The sequence below is a fragment of the Myotis daubentonii genome, chromosome 7 (genome assembly GCF_963259705.1).
Source record: "Myotis daubentonii chromosome 7, mMyoDau2.1, whole genome shotgun sequence".
In the NCBI taxonomy this organism is placed as follows: domain Eukaryota; kingdom Metazoa; phylum Chordata; class Mammalia; order Chiroptera; family Vespertilionidae; genus Myotis; species Myotis daubentonii.
In genome coordinates this window covers 9,759,906-9,777,517 of record NC_081846.1, presented here as the reverse complement: position 1 = coordinate 9,777,517, position 17,612 = coordinate 9,759,906, and the positions used below count along the sequence as shown (strand labels likewise).

At 43.7% G+C, this 17,612-nt stretch overlaps 2 protein-coding genes across 9 annotated transcripts in view; one reads left to right on the top strand and one right to left on the bottom strand.

Annotated features, from left to right (window-relative positions):
• The window catches only part of FLACC1 (flagellum associated containing coiled-coil domains 1), a 41,954-nt gene extending 37,656 nt beyond the window's left edge, over nucleotides 1–4,298 (top strand). The window contains exons 13-15 of the mRNA XM_059702793.1: nucleotides 445–534; nucleotides 650–759; nucleotides 1,764–4,298. Of these exons, the coding sequence (XP_059558776.1) occupies nucleotides 445–534; nucleotides 650–759; nucleotides 1,764–1,890 (327 nt within the window). The 3' untranslated portion in view covers nucleotides 1,891–4,298. The remainder of the gene's footprint in view (nucleotides 1–444; nucleotides 535–649; nucleotides 760–1,763) is intronic.
• Nucleotides 3,001–17,612, bottom strand: part of CASP8 (caspase 8) — a 31,238-nt gene continuing 16,626 nt past the window's right edge. For 7 of the 8 annotated variants that reach the window (XM_059702780.1, XM_059702783.1, XM_059702782.1 and 4 more), the window contains 7 exons: nucleotides 17,041–17,377; nucleotides 13,930–14,035; nucleotides 12,940–13,078; nucleotides 11,196–11,377; nucleotides 8,721–8,862; nucleotides 6,304–6,802; nucleotides 3,001–4,817 (listed from right to left, as the gene is read on the bottom strand). In XM_059702780.1, the coding sequence (XP_059558763.1) occupies nucleotides 4,682–4,817; nucleotides 6,304–6,802; nucleotides 8,721–8,862; nucleotides 11,196–11,377; nucleotides 12,940–13,078; nucleotides 13,930–14,035; nucleotides 17,041–17,345 (1,509 nt within the window). In that variant the 5' untranslated portion in view covers nucleotides 17,346–17,377 and the 3' untranslated portion in view covers nucleotides 3,001–4,681. Of the gene's footprint in view, nucleotides 4,818–6,303; nucleotides 6,803–8,720; nucleotides 8,863–11,195; nucleotides 11,378–11,506; nucleotides 12,909–12,939; nucleotides 13,079–13,929; nucleotides 14,036–17,040; nucleotides 17,378–17,612 lie in introns of those variants that run through there. The other variant, XM_059702784.1, reaches the window with a different exon arrangement.

Below are 17,612 nucleotides of genomic sequence, written 5' to 3'. Positions count from 1 at the left end.
ATTGTAGTATCATAGAAAATAATTTCTCTAACCTAAAAATCTTCTGTTCTCCAAGTATACATCCTTCCCTTTCCCTCCCAACCCTTAGCAACCACTGATCTTTTTACTAACTCTATAGTTTTGCCTTTTCCAGAATGTCATATAGTTGGGATCTATTGTTGATATTTAATAAATACTTATTTAATGAATGAATAATTGCTAACTGTTGTGACAATTCATGTGAGCTCTGGTGAGGATTGGCTCTGGGGCAGTGACAGTAAGCTTGCAAAGGAGGGTATAGGTGGGGAAGACAAAGGGAGGGCATAGGGTTAACAGGGCATAGTGACTGAATGGTGCAGAAGAAGGAGTAAAGTCAATGCTGCACATTCTAGTCCAGGTACCTGGAGAAGAGAATAAATGGGCAGATACCATCATGCTGTCCCAAAACAATTTCTTCCTACACAGATCATAGAGGAAGAGTTGCATGCACAAGCTGTTATCCTGGAATCACTAAACACCACCCTCTACCAAACCCAGATGGAACTCCAGAAGGAGGTGAGTCCTGGCTGGAGTGGGGATGGGCATTTGTGGGAGGATCCCAGGTCTCTGTGTAGCTCAGCCATACAGCTCTGGTTGGGAAAAGATAGCTATCAAAATGTATGTCTTTCAGAAAGCTGCGGTGGCAAATCTGGAGAAAACACTCCAGACCAAGCTTGCTGAAATGGAAGAGAAGTTTAAATTCACCATACAGCTCCTGAGAGAAGAAAACATTCATCTGAGGTGTGAATGGGGTGCAAAAACATGGCTGACTTATCTTTAGGAAGGGGGAGGGGGTTGGGTGAGGAATAGGTGAAGATGAACTCAGGTGTTTCCTAATGAAGTCAAGGCACAGGCACTTTCAGGAGGAAGATATTCATAGTGAGCCTGACCACAGAATTTACCTGCTGTGGTCAAACAGTTCATTTGATAGTTACTATCTCTTTTTTTCATGCTGTTGAGCATTTTTACCATCATTACTCTCAGTTCTTATTTTAAATTTCTTATCTCTGCTTCATTTATCTCTTCTTCTGGAGAATTCTGTAGTTCTTTCATTTGGGGGTTGTTTCTTTGTCTACTAATTTTGGCTGTTTGGGTTTGTGACTATGTTTTAGGTAGATCCTCTACACCTCTCCCATCTCTAATGCAGGACAGTGTTAAAGGCTGTTTCTGACTCATTGGATCAGGCAAAGACTCAAAGCCTCCAGAGACTGCCTCTGCCTACAGACTAATAGGATTCTGACTTGAATTGCCGCCCCCACCCCAGTTTGTTTGAAATGGTGCTGTGTCTCAGTTTTTATGCAAAATGATACATCGTATTTATCTGAGACTCTCTAAGTGTATTCAGGATTTAAAAATCGAAAGATTATTTTTAAACATCTCCCCTGAGAGTTTAGGGGTGTAGGTGTTAGTGGTTTACCCTTAGATGCAGCAATATTGGGTTCCTGTAAATCAATTTTAGGTCAGAAATTAAACTGCAACCTGAAGATGCATATTAAATTATTGAAATAAATTTCGGTCAATACTTTAATAAAGGGAACTTATTTATTATGTTGATTTAGTGGAAAATTCCTCACATGGGCATTTGGTCATCCACATATCCTGTCTCATTAAATTCAAAACTACTGCAAGTAATGAGTGAGACTGCCCCCAGTGAAAGAATGAAACCACACTTCTCTCTCCCCAGATATCCTACCCCACTGTCTACTCTTTGAGTCTATAGTGATACATTTTCTCTTTCTTTATAGGCAAAAGATAAATACCAAGAATGGAGGAATTTATGAAGAACGATCTGGAAAGTCAACCTGTATTACTATTTATGAGGATGATACTGAGACTTTAGAGGAGGGTAGCAACAAAAGACAAGAATTATGAGCAGAAAAGTTGTTCTCCATCATCGGAGTTGATAGGAACACCATCTCTGTAAGCCTAGAGTACTCCTGTAGGTTTTCTTGAGAAATGCATAAGATGGGTTTGGTTTGGGGGTTGCCTTGATTCTACTTTCGTCTTTTCACAATTTGCTTTCTTCTGAGTGGTTGGGAATGTTTGAATTCTCATCTCAATTACATAGATTTTTTTTTCATGATTTTCACTGAAAAGTGATGTGCTCTGTAGCTAGAGCTGGGCTTTCTCTGGGTGTACTATTTTCTCTTCCACCTTTACATATTTTATTATGAAGACACTGATCTGAAATTTTTCTTCCTATAAAATGTTAACTATATTTTGGACTGTACCTGGGGCATTTAGCTAGCAAGAAAAAATTTATTGGTTTGATTTCAAAAACCTTTCTTTTTCATATGTGTCCCCACTCTCTCACCTCTCAATCACATTCCCTAACCTGTGATTTAGGAAGAGTTTCTGATGATTCTTGCCAGATTCTCTAAACCATTGATAGAATTCAAATGCCACTGTGCAGACAACATAAATAAGAGAAATGGGCTGCACATAAAGAAAAACAATCCAACCAAAACAATAATTGGTAATTGGCAGCAGCTTCAATAGAGGGGACTAGAGGGGGGAGGCAGTGAGAGAAACCATTCCATTGCTGCCATACAGGAGCATGGATTAATGGGATCAAATACTCTGATTTTTCAAGAGAAGGTATTCTAGTTTTTATATCACATCTCCCAATTTTTAAATATGAACAACACATTTTTTTAAATATTGATTTCAGAGAGGGAGGGAGAGGGAGAGAGAGATAGAAATATCAATGATGAAAGAGAATCATTGATTGGCTTCCTCCTGCATGCCTGTTACTGGGGATGGAGCCTGCAAAGGCGTGTGCCCTTAACCAGAATCGAACCTTCAGTCTGCAGGCCGATGCTCTATCAACTGAGCCAAACCAGCTAGGGCTGAACAACACATTTTTAAAAAATATAATGGTGTGAGCCAACATTGGAGGGTTCAAGTAAAATGTATCTGTGATCCAAACATTTTCCACCTGTGAGATGCCATTGGCAAAAAACAAAACACTCTCCTGCGAACAGTAAAGTTATATTTTGTTAGAAGTACTTTTGAAAAACTAATTTTTTAAAAAAACCTAATTAGCTTTTAAAAACAAGATAATTCATGAGTATTTCAAATGAAATTATAATTTTAAAAGCATGAATAGCACAGAAATGCTAGCAAAAGAGCAAATCAAGCATGTACAGAAGAATGCATATACTACAAGAGCAATAAGAGGAAAGGCTGAAAAGGGAATTTGGAAGTAGATTGTAACAGATTTGTAAAACCATTTTGGGTTTTTAAAAGCTTTTAGTGCAAGAAATAGTATTTTCCAATTTGTATTTTAAAGAAACTTGTAGTGCAAGTTACTTGAGACACAACAGTACAAGACGGACACTCTGACCCTGTTTTATTCCCCTGAAAGTCAGAAATGTCCCATGTGAAAGCCCCACCCCCACCCCACCCCCAACCCCATATGAGGAGGATAGAAGGCATCAATATTATCAGATAGGGAATTCAGGGCCAAGAAGGCTGTGTAAACAAAACTTGTTATTTCTTTACTATTAAGACCAAACTTCTTTGTCTTATAAATTCTTCCCAAATTTATTGTTATTGTGTCTAAAAGATATAAAATCTGCCTGATTTGATAACTTTTTAAAAAATATATTTTATTGCTTTTTTACAGAGAGGAAGGGAGAAAGAGAGGGATAGAAAGGTAGAAACATCAATTCATGTGCCCGCAACCAAGGAAGGTACATGCCCTTGATGGGAATCGAACCTGGGACCCTTCAGTCCACAAGCTGATGCTCTATCCACTGAGCCAAACCGGTCAGGGCAATCTTTTTTTTTGAGTCTCATATTTCTGTGAACTCCGGCATGTATGAAAGTTAATTTTATTTTTCTATTGTTAATTTATCTTATGTCATTTTAATTAGTATGAATAAAAAGGAAAAGTTTTCCTTACATATAATTGTAGTGTGGAGGATGGCTTGGAAAGAGAGGGACTGAAAGTACAAAACAAAACTATTCTTAACAATTTGAAGCAGCAGTCGCCACCCTTTTGGGCCTCGTGGACCACCAGTGGTCCGAGGACCACCGGTTGTCAACCGCTGATTTGAAGGGAATTAAATGATTTGGGGTTGAAAGGAAATCAGAGATGAGTGAAGTACATTCTGCCACTGTTTTTGAACCATTGTAATGTCGCATTTCTTTTAAACTTACTATCCTTTGTATCTACTATAGTTTTTAAAAGTTTTTTATCAAATTAAAAATACAGTTAAAATCATGGCTATGGCTATAAATATCTAGCTATCATTGCAAAGCCATAAATTTTGGCTTCAATCTGCATAAAAATTAAATTGTCATGACTCCCATTCTCTCCCCTCTCTGCCTTCAAAAACTGGGGGGTGGGGCCGTACCCAGTTTGACACAGTGGATAGAGCGTCAGCCTGCAGACCAAAGGGTCCCAGGTTCAATTCGATCAAGGGCACGTACCTTGGGGCCCATGCAGGAAGCAACCCATCGAAAAGGGAAAAATATCCTCAGGTGAGGATTAACAACATAAAATAAAATAAAATAAAATAAAATAAAATAAAATAAAATAAATGGGGGAGAGGCAGCATCATCTTATTAACAATTAAATTAAGCATAGTGTTATGCAAATAAATGATAGCATAAAGTAAAAGCATTATAGTACAAAAATTAAGCATAGTGTTCTACATCAATTAAGGGGGAAGTAGAGTTTTTTTCTCAGGGTGAAAGTGGGTTGTGGCATCTGCTTCCCCATATTCTTCTTGTCGTCCTTATTGCTCACTTCAAAGTTTACCTCAGTGAGGATGGTGAGAATGTCGTCACCCCTGCAAAACAGAACATAGCATTGTGACCATCTGTGAGGGGAAAACACTGGTAAACCCGTTCACCTGCTGTGCTTATGATAGCTATTTCTCTCAAAACATCAGGCAAGCCCAGCTGGCGTGGCTCAGTGGTTGAGCATCGACCTATGAACCAGAAGGTCACAGTTTGATTCCTGGTCAGAGCACATGCCTGGGTTGTGGGCTCCATCCCCAGTAGTGGGCATGCAAGAAGCAGCCAATCTTTGGTTCTCTCTCATCATTGATGCTTCTCTCTCTTTCTCCCTCTCCCTTCCTCTCTGAAATCAATAAAAATATATTTTTTAAAAAAACATCAGGCAGATGAAATAAGTTGCTAAACCAAAACCTGCCATAGCATTTCAGGTAAAGGATATTTCAGAGCTTAATAACTTACCTTTGGTTTCCTCAGAGTCTCTGCAGACCATCAGAAACCTCCGTGTTAACATGAGATTTGGCTTCTTCCCCTCCCAATCTGTTTGTACCTCACTCTACTCCAGCTTCTATGTTACTTGCCTCCATCATCCTCTCAATGATCCCTAACATCCTCTGCCCAAAATTGACATTGCTTCTGTGGATTCATCCATGATGCAACCAAACTTATGGGAAGTGAAAATCCAGTGTCTCCTGCAGCCACACCACCCCTTTCTCACCAGTCTCACTATCCAGTTTAATTGGGCCACCTGTTCATCCACCTCTGCAAATAGCCCCCCACCCACCCACCCCCACACCCACCCCCGCCTAACCTTGCAGGATTCATGGTCTGAAATGAAATGGAATGGAATGAAATGAAAACATAGTGTTGATGTTATGGTTCACTCCTTTATCTGCCATAGAAAATTCTCATTCTTCATACACTTTAAACATAATAATGCTGAACTAGAAGGAACCTAGCAGAAGATTCCTTGCTATCCATCTGTCTGTTGTGTGTGCATTTGGGTGAACTGTGACATACAAAACTTCATGTAACTAAAAGAATCGTGGGATATTTAAATGAGGAAAGGCGATTTTCCTACATTTTGGGGCTTTAAATCAGGCCAGATGAGTACAACAATAAAGGATTTTTGCTCTTTCACATTTCTCTCTCACAATACACCAAGAGGGTGTGAGGTCGGTTAGCTATTACGGAACTTTTGACAGAGCTAGAGGATAGTACACATTGAAATGGGTTATTGCCTTTTTGGAAGACTTCTTAGAATTTTTTTAGTTAAGGTGGCACAGTCATGATTCTGCCCAAATACAGAGCTGGACTGTATGACTTCACCATCCTTCACAGCAATCTGATACCCTGCCTGTCCTTTGAGGTGCTAACAAGGGGAAACTCCTCAGTAAGTATCTGTTTTTTTTCTCTCTGTGACTAAAGATGTTAAGACTCGTCCTCTCTCCCACTTTGCAACTGACATGGGAAGTACAGCTCTGAGGCCAACAGCTGGACATGTATAGATGAATGACAGGTTGAGCAGGCAGGAATTACCTAGGACATCTTTCTCTCAGACTCTGGCACAGCGACTGGATATACCAGGTCCCCTCTGTGGTGTTTCGGTAGGAAACACAGTTGTTCACTGTGGCCATCCCCAGCAGAAAGTCAGCCTCATCTGGGATATTTCTCTTCTGATTCGAGTCCATTTCTAAATAGGCTTCCTTCTCCTCTGAGTCGGTCTCAACAGCTATGCCTTTCTGGTAGTTATCCCCTTGGCAAGCCTGGATAAAAAAGATTTTCGGTTTGCCTGCAAGGGAAGGGCACTTCGAACCAGTGAAGTAAGAGGTCAGCTCATAGATGGGTGCTTCCTGCCCATCACAGCCATAGACGATGCCCTTGTCTCCATGGGAAAGGATGCAGCAGACGAAGCAGTCCTTGTCACTGTGGTCCTTGCGTTGGTAGTCTTTCAGGATCTCACAGATTGTCTTTGCTGTGGCATCGTTGTAATGCACTACCTCAAAATGAAGATCACTAAAGGTTTTGCTCAAAGCCTCTGAAAAGTGAAATACAAAAAGTCATATTACACCACAATAGTACCCAGAGCTAAAGAGAGCATTGATCAGATAAGAATTTGAACCAGAACTTAAAAACAAGATCCTCTATATTAGTGGCTAGATTCTAGCTGGAAAAAGTTTCCCAGTCTCGAGGCGACAAACAAAAGTAGAATACTATTGTTGGCCCATTGCCTTATTTCAGCTAGTCTACAAGATGAGTAAGCTGTTACTTAGGCTTAATACCAAACCAATCTAAAAAATAATTGTATTACTTACACTAATCAGAAAACAAAAACCAAAAGGACTTTTAACAAAATAGCCATACTTATTTTATTCTGAACACTCTCAAAACTGTCAAAATAAAATATATGAATGTTTAAAAAGTCAAGTAGAACCAAAAGACCTATTACCAAAAAAACTCTCCCTTGCTAGCCCTCCCTATTACCCAGTCACATTCCACTTTCAAATTCTAACTGCTTTTTTTTTGTTGTTATCAGCCTCCATTTTGTAATAAATTTTGGTACACTGCTATTTATTGATTGATAAATTTTAGACTTTTATATTGAATTACTGATATGGTATTCTTACACAATTGTTTACAATTTTTAGTAGAATCAATAGTAATGTTTGTATTACTAGTTTTTGTTTAAACATAATATTATTTAATTATGCTTCCTTCTTTTTTTCAATTGTTGACACTATTATAGATGTCCCCCATTTTCCCCACCTTTGCCCCCTGCCCTGGCCTTCACCACACTGTTGTCTGTCTCCAGGGGCTATGCGTATATATCCTTTGACTAATCTCTTCACCTTCTTTCATCCAATTCCCCCTCCCACCTCCCCTCTGACATGTCAGTCTGTTCCATGTATCCATCCTCTGGTTCTGTTATGCTCATCAGTTTACTTCGTGTCCCCACATGCTCTATCTTTGAGATGGTTCCATGTACATTTGAGAAGAATATATTCTGCTTTGGGTTGAAATGTTCTGTTGTAAATATCAATTTAATCCTATTCCTGGCCCTTGGCAACCTGTTTGAAGCTACAAGTGAGCCACAGTTTGTGGCTGCCTCTGTGGGCATGGCAAGGCCAGCTTTTACCAGGCCAGGGCCCAGAGGTGGGTCCACAGGCCTCTCCAGGCTCCCAGGATCTGCCTCCACCTGCCAGCTGGCTGTTGGGCTCAGTCACTGAAAGAACCTCTGGCAGAATGGGGAGAGTGTGGATAGTGGATACGATCTTGATACCATGGCAATGTTTTCACACACTGTAATACCTAACACATTCAACAGAAATACTAGTCATTTAGTTGAATTAAAGGCAAAGCTGGTTGCTACTTTTCAGTAAAAGCCCTTCAGTAAGATTTAATATTTCATCTTTTTGTGTATACATTGTTTTAATTTTTAAAATTAAGTTCAAAAAAAGAAAAGCAGAAAACTAGCAAATACCTAAGACTGTCCTTCACCTCCACAGGAAAATGTGGTTATAGTCATTTTTCTGAAACATACAGCTCTGTTGGTATAGCTTTTGTTCACCCCTTTTGATAAAAACATAAGTATCCTATATAATAAAAGCCTAATATGCAAATCGACCAAACAGTAGAACGACCGGTCACTATGACGTACACTGACCACCAGGAGGCAGACGCTCAATGCAGGAGCTGCCCCCTGGTGGTCAATGTGCTCCCCTGCTCAGCCAGAAGCTGGGCTCACAGCTGGCGAGCGCAGTGGCGGTGGCAGGAGCCTCTCCCACCTCTGCGACAGCAAGAAGGAGCAGCGAGCAGGCGGGCAGTAAGGAGCGAGGGGTCCTGGACTGTGAGAGGGCGCAGGCCGGGCTGAGGGACCCTCCCACCCCAGTGCACGAATTTCGTGCACGGAGCTTCTAGTTAGAAATATTTTACACCTCTTTTGGAATCTACTGTACCTGCATCCAAGTTTGTTCCATCCCTATCCTTCATTTTGTGAAGTTTGGGCACGTTCTCCCGTGCTTTGCTAAAATCATAATTATTAAAGATCACACAGTATCCTCGAGGCTTGCTTTTCATTCGGTAAACTTTGTCCGCTGTCTGAAAAACAAAAAGCACAACCCAGGAGCTGACACTGCAGGTCAGACACTTGAGATGCGAGCAAACAACTCCCTAGTCCAAGGTTAGGCTGGCCCCTGAGCCAGACTGGGCTCGTTCAATGGCTCCCACCCAAGCTGACATTGTTTCCCTAACAAGCCGGCTCATTTCTCCTCACACAGGACCCCCAGACTCTTGCTCCACCTGTAGTGTGTCTAGTTAATGTCCCAATACTTGGGCCTCCTGAGCACCTTGCACTTACATTCATATTGTCATCATAATGTATTATTTGTCCTCATTTCTGCTCAAGGCAGATGATGTCTGGGTCAGGAACCAGGACTTACTCATTTGTGAGAGCTCAAGCAGGAGTTGCTCAATCAATGAATGTCTTAGGGCTGTCTCTGGGCTGTCCTTCCGTGACCCTGTGATTTCTATGGCTAGCTGATCAACTCATCCCTGTTTCTGGGCAAACAGCTGAGGGCCTTCCCTTCACACATGACATCGTGTCCCCAGACTGTTAAAGCTGATGTATTAATCTGGTTCTCAGGACCACAGGGACACGAGATGAGAGATGCACTGGACAAGCAAATCTTGGCTATTGCAGGTCACAGTTTCCAGACTCTAGAACCTGACATTACCAGTCAGTGGTGGCCCTGGGCTGGCCTTATTTTCCCAGAGCTGTTTCAGTGCAAAGATATCCAACATTTATTGGGAAATCCATGCAGCTCCTCCCAGTAGAGAAAGGGGCTCCCAGCTGGAGGGGGCGTGGAGGTGTGAGGGATTCTTGGCTGTATCCTATAAAATAAAAGCCTAATATGCTAAGTGTCCAGTGGTCTGGTCGTCAGTTCAACCAATCAAAGCATAATATGCTAATGATATGCTAAGGCCACTCAACTGCTCACTATGACGTGCACTGACCACCAGGGGGTAGACGCTCCAACTGGTATGTTAGCTTGCTGCTGGGGTCCAGCCAATCGGGACTGAGCTAGATGGGCCGGACATGCCCTGGAGTCCTCCAGTGATCCCTCCCCAGCTGTCCAACTTCCCACATCCCTCCCCGGCCCTGATCATGCACCAGTGGGGTCCTTCAGCCTGGCCTGCACCCTCTTGCAATCCAGGACCCCTCAGGGGGGCACATTGTCTATCAGGTAGTTCCATCTATACAATAAAAGCAAAAGCGACCATTACAGCGGAACAACCAGAATGACCAGTCACTATGATGTGCGCTGACCACCAGGGGGCAGACGCTCAATGCAGGAGCTGTCCCCTCATGGTCAGTGTGCTCCTACAGGGGGAGTGCCACTCAGCCAGAAGCTGGGCTCATGGCTGGCGAGCACAGTGGTGGTGGCGGAGCCTCTTTCACTTCCATGGCAGTGCTAAGGAGCAGCAGGCCGAGCGGTAAGGAGCGAGCAGGCAGGCGGTAGGGAGCAAGGGGTCCCAGACTGTGAGAGGGTGCAGGCCGGGGTGAGGGCCTCCCTGCCCCACCCCGCCAGCCAGTGCATGAATTTTGTGCACCGGGCCTCTAGTACTTAATAACCTTAAAACCTTGAACAAGTTATCCAATCTCTCTTGCACCCAGGATCCTTAGCTGTTCCTGGGGCAATGCCTGCAGAGTGCTTGACTCTGCAGTGTGCTCCCTTACTTTGGTTAATCCTTGATTTTCAGACTGAGAGAGGTCCGGTAACTTATTCAAGAGCCCCCTGGTAAATTGTTCTCTAGGTTTAATTTTAAGTCTCCTGCTGGGCTCCTGGTGTTCAGGATTCCCTTTGCTTCCCGCCACAGAGAGGTGGGAGTGGGCTATGAGTCAGAATGGGTTTGGTGGTGGGTCACTGAAGGTTACACAAGCAGGAGTGCTTATGTCTAGAAAGGCAATTCCTGGACTGGCTCTTTGGGGTGAGAACACAGAGATGGCTAGATCATGAGCGTTTGCCACTTACACCTAATCACCAAGGAGAAACAGTTTTGGGATGTCAAGCCAAAGGAAACGGCTTTGCTTTCTCCAGTCCTGCTGGGCTCTGCCCCCAAAGCCCGCTGCCATTCGGGCTGATGCAGCTGCTGAAAGGGCCTGGCAGGAGCCTTCTCACCCCTCTGCTCCAAGTGTTTCAAAGTCTTTGTCTTTGGTTTTAAAATAAACATTTAACCAGAGAAATCACATTTTCTTTACATTAAAAAGTCACACTTTAAGCTTGTGCTTTTGTGAATTTTTCCTATAGTTCTCAAAATAGTCACTAAGTTTCTTCTCCTTACTAGTTTATCTGGAAGCTTAAAAAGCGAAGGAATACACTAACTAGAATCTTCAATGTAAAGAAAAGAAGTAATGGGAGGTTTGCTCATACCTGCTGTGGCTTATTGTCCTGCTCCTGTGACTCACAGTTCTGTTCCCGTGGCTCACTGTCCTGCTCCCGTGGCGGCTCACAGTTCTGTTCCCGTGGCTCACAGTTCTGTTCCCGTGGCTCACAGTTCTGTTCCTGTGACTCACTGTCCTGCTCCCGAGAATAGTCGGAAATTGGCTCCCCATCTACAGGGGACGACAGGTGGCAGAGAAGGTACTTTAGTAAAGAAACATGTAACACCTGAGACAACAGAAAGTCCCTTTTAAAAGGAAAAGTCATATCCTTACAATCCACAGAATAAGTCCCATTCTTACCACTGAAGAACTCTGCATCTGTTTCAAACTTGCTGGCCTGAGGCCACATGGTTTGTGTCTCTAGACACATGTTTTAGTGTGTAGAGCAGAGGTGACAAGAAGTAGCCACCGAGCCCTCATCCTGGTACTCGGTGGCAGGTCCATTAAGATGTGGACGTGGATGGGAGGAGGTTGTAGAGAGGAGGCAATGAAAATATCAAAGAGTAAATTAATTAAATAAGTCTTGAAAACAGCTCCAGGTATCACCACTTGAAAATTCACCTGGACTTCTGGTAAGAGGATAAGATTAAAAAACAACAACAACAACAACAAACATAACTCCCTGCCCAACTGGCGTGGCTCAGTGGCTGAGCATCAATCTGTGAACCAAGAGGTCACAGTTCGATTCCTGGTCAGGGCACATGCATAGGTTGCAGGCTCGATCCCCAGTAGGGGGCATGTAGGGGGCAGCCGATCAAAGATTCTCTCTCTCCCTCTCCCTTTCTCATTGAAATCTATAAAAAATATATTTAATTTAAAAAAAACTCCCTGAGCAGGAAAAAAAACAATTTAATCATACAAGCAAAACTTAATTTAGCTTATTTTACAAGGCTAACTTGACCTTGTTTGTGCCTCTGAGAATCATGAGGAAAACTTGAACTTTTCTCCAAGGTTGATATGAGGTAACCACTGATCAACCCGTCATTTAAGAAAATTCTAACATCAGAATCAATCACTGTGAAGAATGAACAGTCACTGCTTTCTCACTGTGTAATCTGCTTTATAGCAGCGTGCTCCTGAGCCTCATGCCATGTTTTGTTTTGAATGCTCCCGGTTTGCAGACTGTCTTTTTGGTGTGTGCGTGGTAAATTTTTACAATTATTCTTTGATTTTGTTTTTGTTTCTTTTTCATATTTTTTTTATTGATTTTGAGAGAGAGAGGAAGAAGAGGGAGAATGAAAGATAAACATCGATGTGAGAGCAGAACATCGATTGGTCGCCTTCTGCAGGCCCCCTACCTGGGATCAAAACCCCAACCTGGGCATATGCCCTGCCTGGGAATCGAACCAGCAACCTTTTGATAGATGGAATGATGCCCAACCAACTGAGCCACACCGGCCAGGGCTGATTCATTGGCTTTACTTTGGCTATTTATGAATATTTAACAAAGGCTCATTCTTCCCTCTGAATTAAAGCAAACACACTGTTTTGTTTTAAAAATACTGGGACATAGAGGGGTTTGTCAATTTAAGAATACATTTTGCTGCACTGGGGTTGCAGGTTCGATCCCTGGTTGGGGCACATAAAGGAATAAACTGGCAGGAATCAACCAGTGAATTCATGGATCAGTGGAATAGCAAATCAATGTCTCTCTCTCTCTATAAAATCAATAAATGAAAACTTTTTTAAAAAGAATACATTTTGCTGATTCACAGCTGTGAGGTTGTTTCTACCTTTACTTAATTTTTCATAAGCACTGATTTTTTCCAGCAGGCTCAGGTTGATTTGTTTACAGATTCTTTTTAGGGTGTCCAAATTTCTTTCTCCAAGGATGAGTCTCTTCTCCATCTCCATAAAAATATCAAGCAAGCTCTAGAGGGAGGAGAAATAAAGTTGGAAGATGGAATTGGGCCATATTGGCTTTTAGATTAGATTTTTGTTTTTACTTGCACTTTCTCCAACCCAAGGGACCACCCTAGTTTCCCAAGCAGACTCTCCTGAGAAGACATCCTGGTCTCTCAAAGCCAATATACTGCTAGGAAGGCACTTCTGTGTTTTCTGGCCCAGAAATAGAGAAGACAGAGGAGACACCACATCAGTCCTCAGGACCCAGGCCCTGTGCTAAAACCACCCATGACACTTTCATGTGAAACAGCCAGAGGTGCACTATGAGACAGCCATCGCCCCCATGGTGACAGCCTTGGGAACTGCCTAACATTTCCTCTGGCATTACACACACACACACACACACACACACACACACACACACACACCACACCAGACACACAAAACCGCACCAGACACACACACCAAAAAAACCCTGCAACACACCACAGATACACAGACATGCACACGCCCAGAAACACCCCACACACATATAAACACACGTGCACACACATCACACACACAGGTACACAAAACCGCACCAGACACAGACACCTGTCTCTCCTGGCTCTGCAGAGTCCCACGTTGGGCTGAGCCCCACAACCCCCTTCTCTTCTCCCGACACAGCCTGGCTCCTGGTAATGAGCGTGAGCAGCACTTCACAGCACACGAAGGGATCACATCTACAACCTTTATGCCTGACAGCTTTCTTCTTCAACCCAGGCTAAAAAATGAGAATTCGGGGTGCTTTTATCCGAGTAGCCCTCGCTTCAGTCTCAGCAATCCCCACTGGCTGACTCTTCCCCGGGACTGAATCTTGGCATGACACCAGGTCTTACCATGCTATCCACCAGTTTACATCTGGAGAGCTCCCGGTTCAAAAAAAACTTAAAGTCCTTCAATTCCGGTGCAGTTACATCTTCTGAAATCTGGAAAAGCATGACCCTGTGGTGGGAAATGGAGACACTTGAGAAATGCTTTTTAAAATAATTTCTCAGGCGATACATGGCGTCACTGCAGACTCGATTCTGATGGCCTCCCTTCAAAATAAAGCCAGCTCATCGCATGGTGTAGGAGTTGAGTACTTAGGGAGAGGCTGGTGTAGTGACACAGAAAACTACTGACTCATGCCCAACTATCCAGCTTTAACGAATTCAAATGAACTGTCCTTCAGTTCATTTCAGCTCCACGAAATGTGGTTTTCCGTTGTCTTCACTATAACGTCAAGATCTTGTTGCCACAAGAAAGTTTTGATTTTGGAAGTTACGTTTCTCAAAATGCAAATACGATCCTCACTTCCTAATTAAAACTTGTCAGTGTTCTCCCAGCCGTTACCTTCAGTAGGAAGGCCAAACACTTGGTTCTGGCATACAGACCTCTGTGAGTTGAGCCCAACCTACCCCCTCATCTCAGCCACTCCTCACCACCCTCCCACTGTCTCTTCTCCAAGCACACCCAGCTGCCCTGCCCCTCACCCCTTTATGCCTCGCCCCCCTCCACACTCCCATTCCCTTGTCTATCTTTAGACAACCACTCATTCACTAACAGCTCACGCACTGCCCACGTGCATTCACCCTCTGTGCCTTTGTATCGCCCAAAGGGTGACAAACAATTGTCTGCTTATCAAGCTCCCCAAATGCCCTGAGAGAAGGGCCCAGGCCCTGCTTGCTTCCATAAGCTCCGAGGGTTGTGAGGGACAGTGTTTACATGCAGGGGACCCAGACGAAGGATGTTGGAGCCTTGGTCCCTCCACGCACGAGCTGCGTGACTTCAGCCACGCGACACACTTTTGTCTTCATTGTAGACTGCAGACGCTTCTGTATCTATGCATTGGAACGTGTTGGGGAATGACGTGAATAAGTTTATCTGCAGTGCTTCAACCAACTTTTGGCAACACACTAAGTGCTCCATACACGGCATTATTATTTCCTAACCTATGATAGGGTTTGGGGATATGCTTGTTCAATGAGCAAAGGAATGTTTTATAAGTCAGCAAACCTTTCATTATTATGTTGTAAAGGAAACAACTTTAATGCAAAAACACGTTAATTTCAAAGTTAAATTAGAAAATTAAAATTCTAAAAATAGTAGAAATGGGAGTTACTTAATATTATCATCTGCTTTGTCCTTTTCGTGGAACCTGTACCCTGAAGTATTTTGCTAAAGCTTTCTCGCTCTGGCCAAGACTGGGTCCAATCTAAGCCACTGCCCCTTTCAACTTGACTACCAGGTATTTTTCTCTCTTACTTTCCTCACACTGAAACCTACTAGCTTTCTTGTCCCATCGTTGTCTACAAATAAACCTGGATACTTTATGACACTTATTTTTTAGGTAGCAGTTCTACTTTGACATTTTAAATGTCTAGTGGTTTCTTATAAATGGAAAGCTGACATACTAGTATATTTTTTATTTACTGGCTAATGATAAACAATGCAGAAGCAGTAGCTTGTGCTTGTGCTGGCTCCACCCGCCCCTCTTGCCCCCAAACTAACATGTTGAATATTTTAACAGACAGATCCTGCCCCTGGCAGGGACCCTGGCCCTCCCACAGGAGGGACAGGCCATGTCCGGCACTGGCAGTCTGTCTCAGCCCAACAGCCTCCAGAAGACCAAGACGGTGGGCATAAGCTGAGACCTTCCAGGCTTCCTAGTTTGGGGGACGTTGTTTTTTAGGATTAATTGGTGCCTAATTAAAAAATCCCTTAAAAGAACTTCACAACCCTATTAAACCAAAGTTACCCAGTATTGAATAGCATCCTCCTTCCCAATTCATGTTCACCCAGAACACATCACTGTGACCTTATTTTACAAAGGTCTCTGCTGTTGTGATCTCGTTGAAATGAGATCATACTGGATTCCAGTGGGTCCTAATTCAATGACTGGGTCCTTATAGGAAGAGGGAGCTTCAGACAAACAGACACAAAAGGAAGAATGGAAGCAGAGGTTAGATTGATGATTCTGCAAGACGGAGGATTGTTGAAAGAGAGAAGTAGATAGTATGTCTCTATTTTTAAAGTCTTGAGAATCATGAAGATGTAACTGGCAGTGACTTGTTATCACCCTAGGTCACCGACTCTCCCACAGGTGGGGATGGCTGAGCTGTAAGGCCTTTGGCAGGCCTGACACCCAAGTCAGTGTCTTTCTCTCAGCAGCAGCAGGCCTCACGGGGGCTAAGCAGTCTCTGAGGGCTCTGGCCTGGCCCATCTGGAACGCCTGGCAGTGTGTCCCTCATTGGAGGATTCTATAATGCAAGTGTGGGAAATTCTCCATTGAGAATTCCTACAATCACCCACAAGCAAGTGGGAGGAGGATTTCAGGGTAAAAAGCAGTGATGCTTTATCCAAAACTAGAGGCCCGATGCACGGATTTGTGCACCGGTGGGGTCCCCAGTGTGGCCTGCAGGCAGCCGGGGAGGAGCCCAAGCCCTGGCCTGGCACCACACCGCTCCTGCTCATGCTGACCCCACTGTGCATTAGGCTCACCAGCCATGAGCCCAGCATGGGAGCGCACAGACCACCAGGGGGCAGCTCCTGTATTGAGCAACTGCCCCCTGGTGGTCAGTGCACGTCATAGCGACCAGTCAACCGGTCGCTTAGGCTTTTATATATATAGATAAAGTAAGCACACAATGTGGGCATCAAGAAAACAGAAACACCAAGACAACAGACACCTATCAGAAAGAGAGAACATTTAGGAAAGGTCTATTTTAATGGCAGCATACTTGCAGGTAACGTTTCACTTTACAATTTTTATTTTATGATTTGAGCTTTTTTTTTCTTTTCTTCCTGAATTCTACATCAGGTCTCCACATTTCTTCACCCGGCCCTGATAGGACATCTTCCCAGAGCCTCCAAAGTCATTCTACATCAACAACCTGCAATCAACCCTCCCACAGGGATGTGTCCGCTCCCCGCCCCTCCCGTGCTGAGGCTGCAGGGATGGTCCCCACCTGTACGCAGAGATCTGAGCCCGGCCAGGGATCTGAAGCTCCCTCCCCATCTGCTTCTGGCTGGTGTTCAGGCGCTTTTCCAGCAGATCCAGCCTGTCGATTCGGAATAGCAGCTCCTTCAGGAAGGACAAGTTGCCCTCCTCCAGCATTTTCTTCTCCTGGAGTTTCTCAAAGAGCATCAGGGCGTCCTTGATGGGCTCCTGCTTCCTTGGTGGGATGTGGTCCAGGCACAGGAACTTGAGCGAGGCCACCTCATCACTGCTCAGCGCTTCCCCAATGTCATACAGAAAATTGCTGAAATCCATGCTTGTCTGTGTTGGTCAAATGTAGCTGTAGCCTAGGTCGACACACAACATTATGATGAGGAAGAAAATCACCATTAACCGCTTGGTTCCCTCATCACATGCTACGACATCATTCACAATACGCGTCAGGCACGTTGCTGTGGGTAGAGGGACGAAAACAAACGGATAAGCTCCTGCTCTCAAGTAGCTCACTGTATGGGATGGTAGATCTATAAACTAGCCACTGGTCAGAGGAGTTGTGATCACGGTGCAGTAGGAATAATAAAT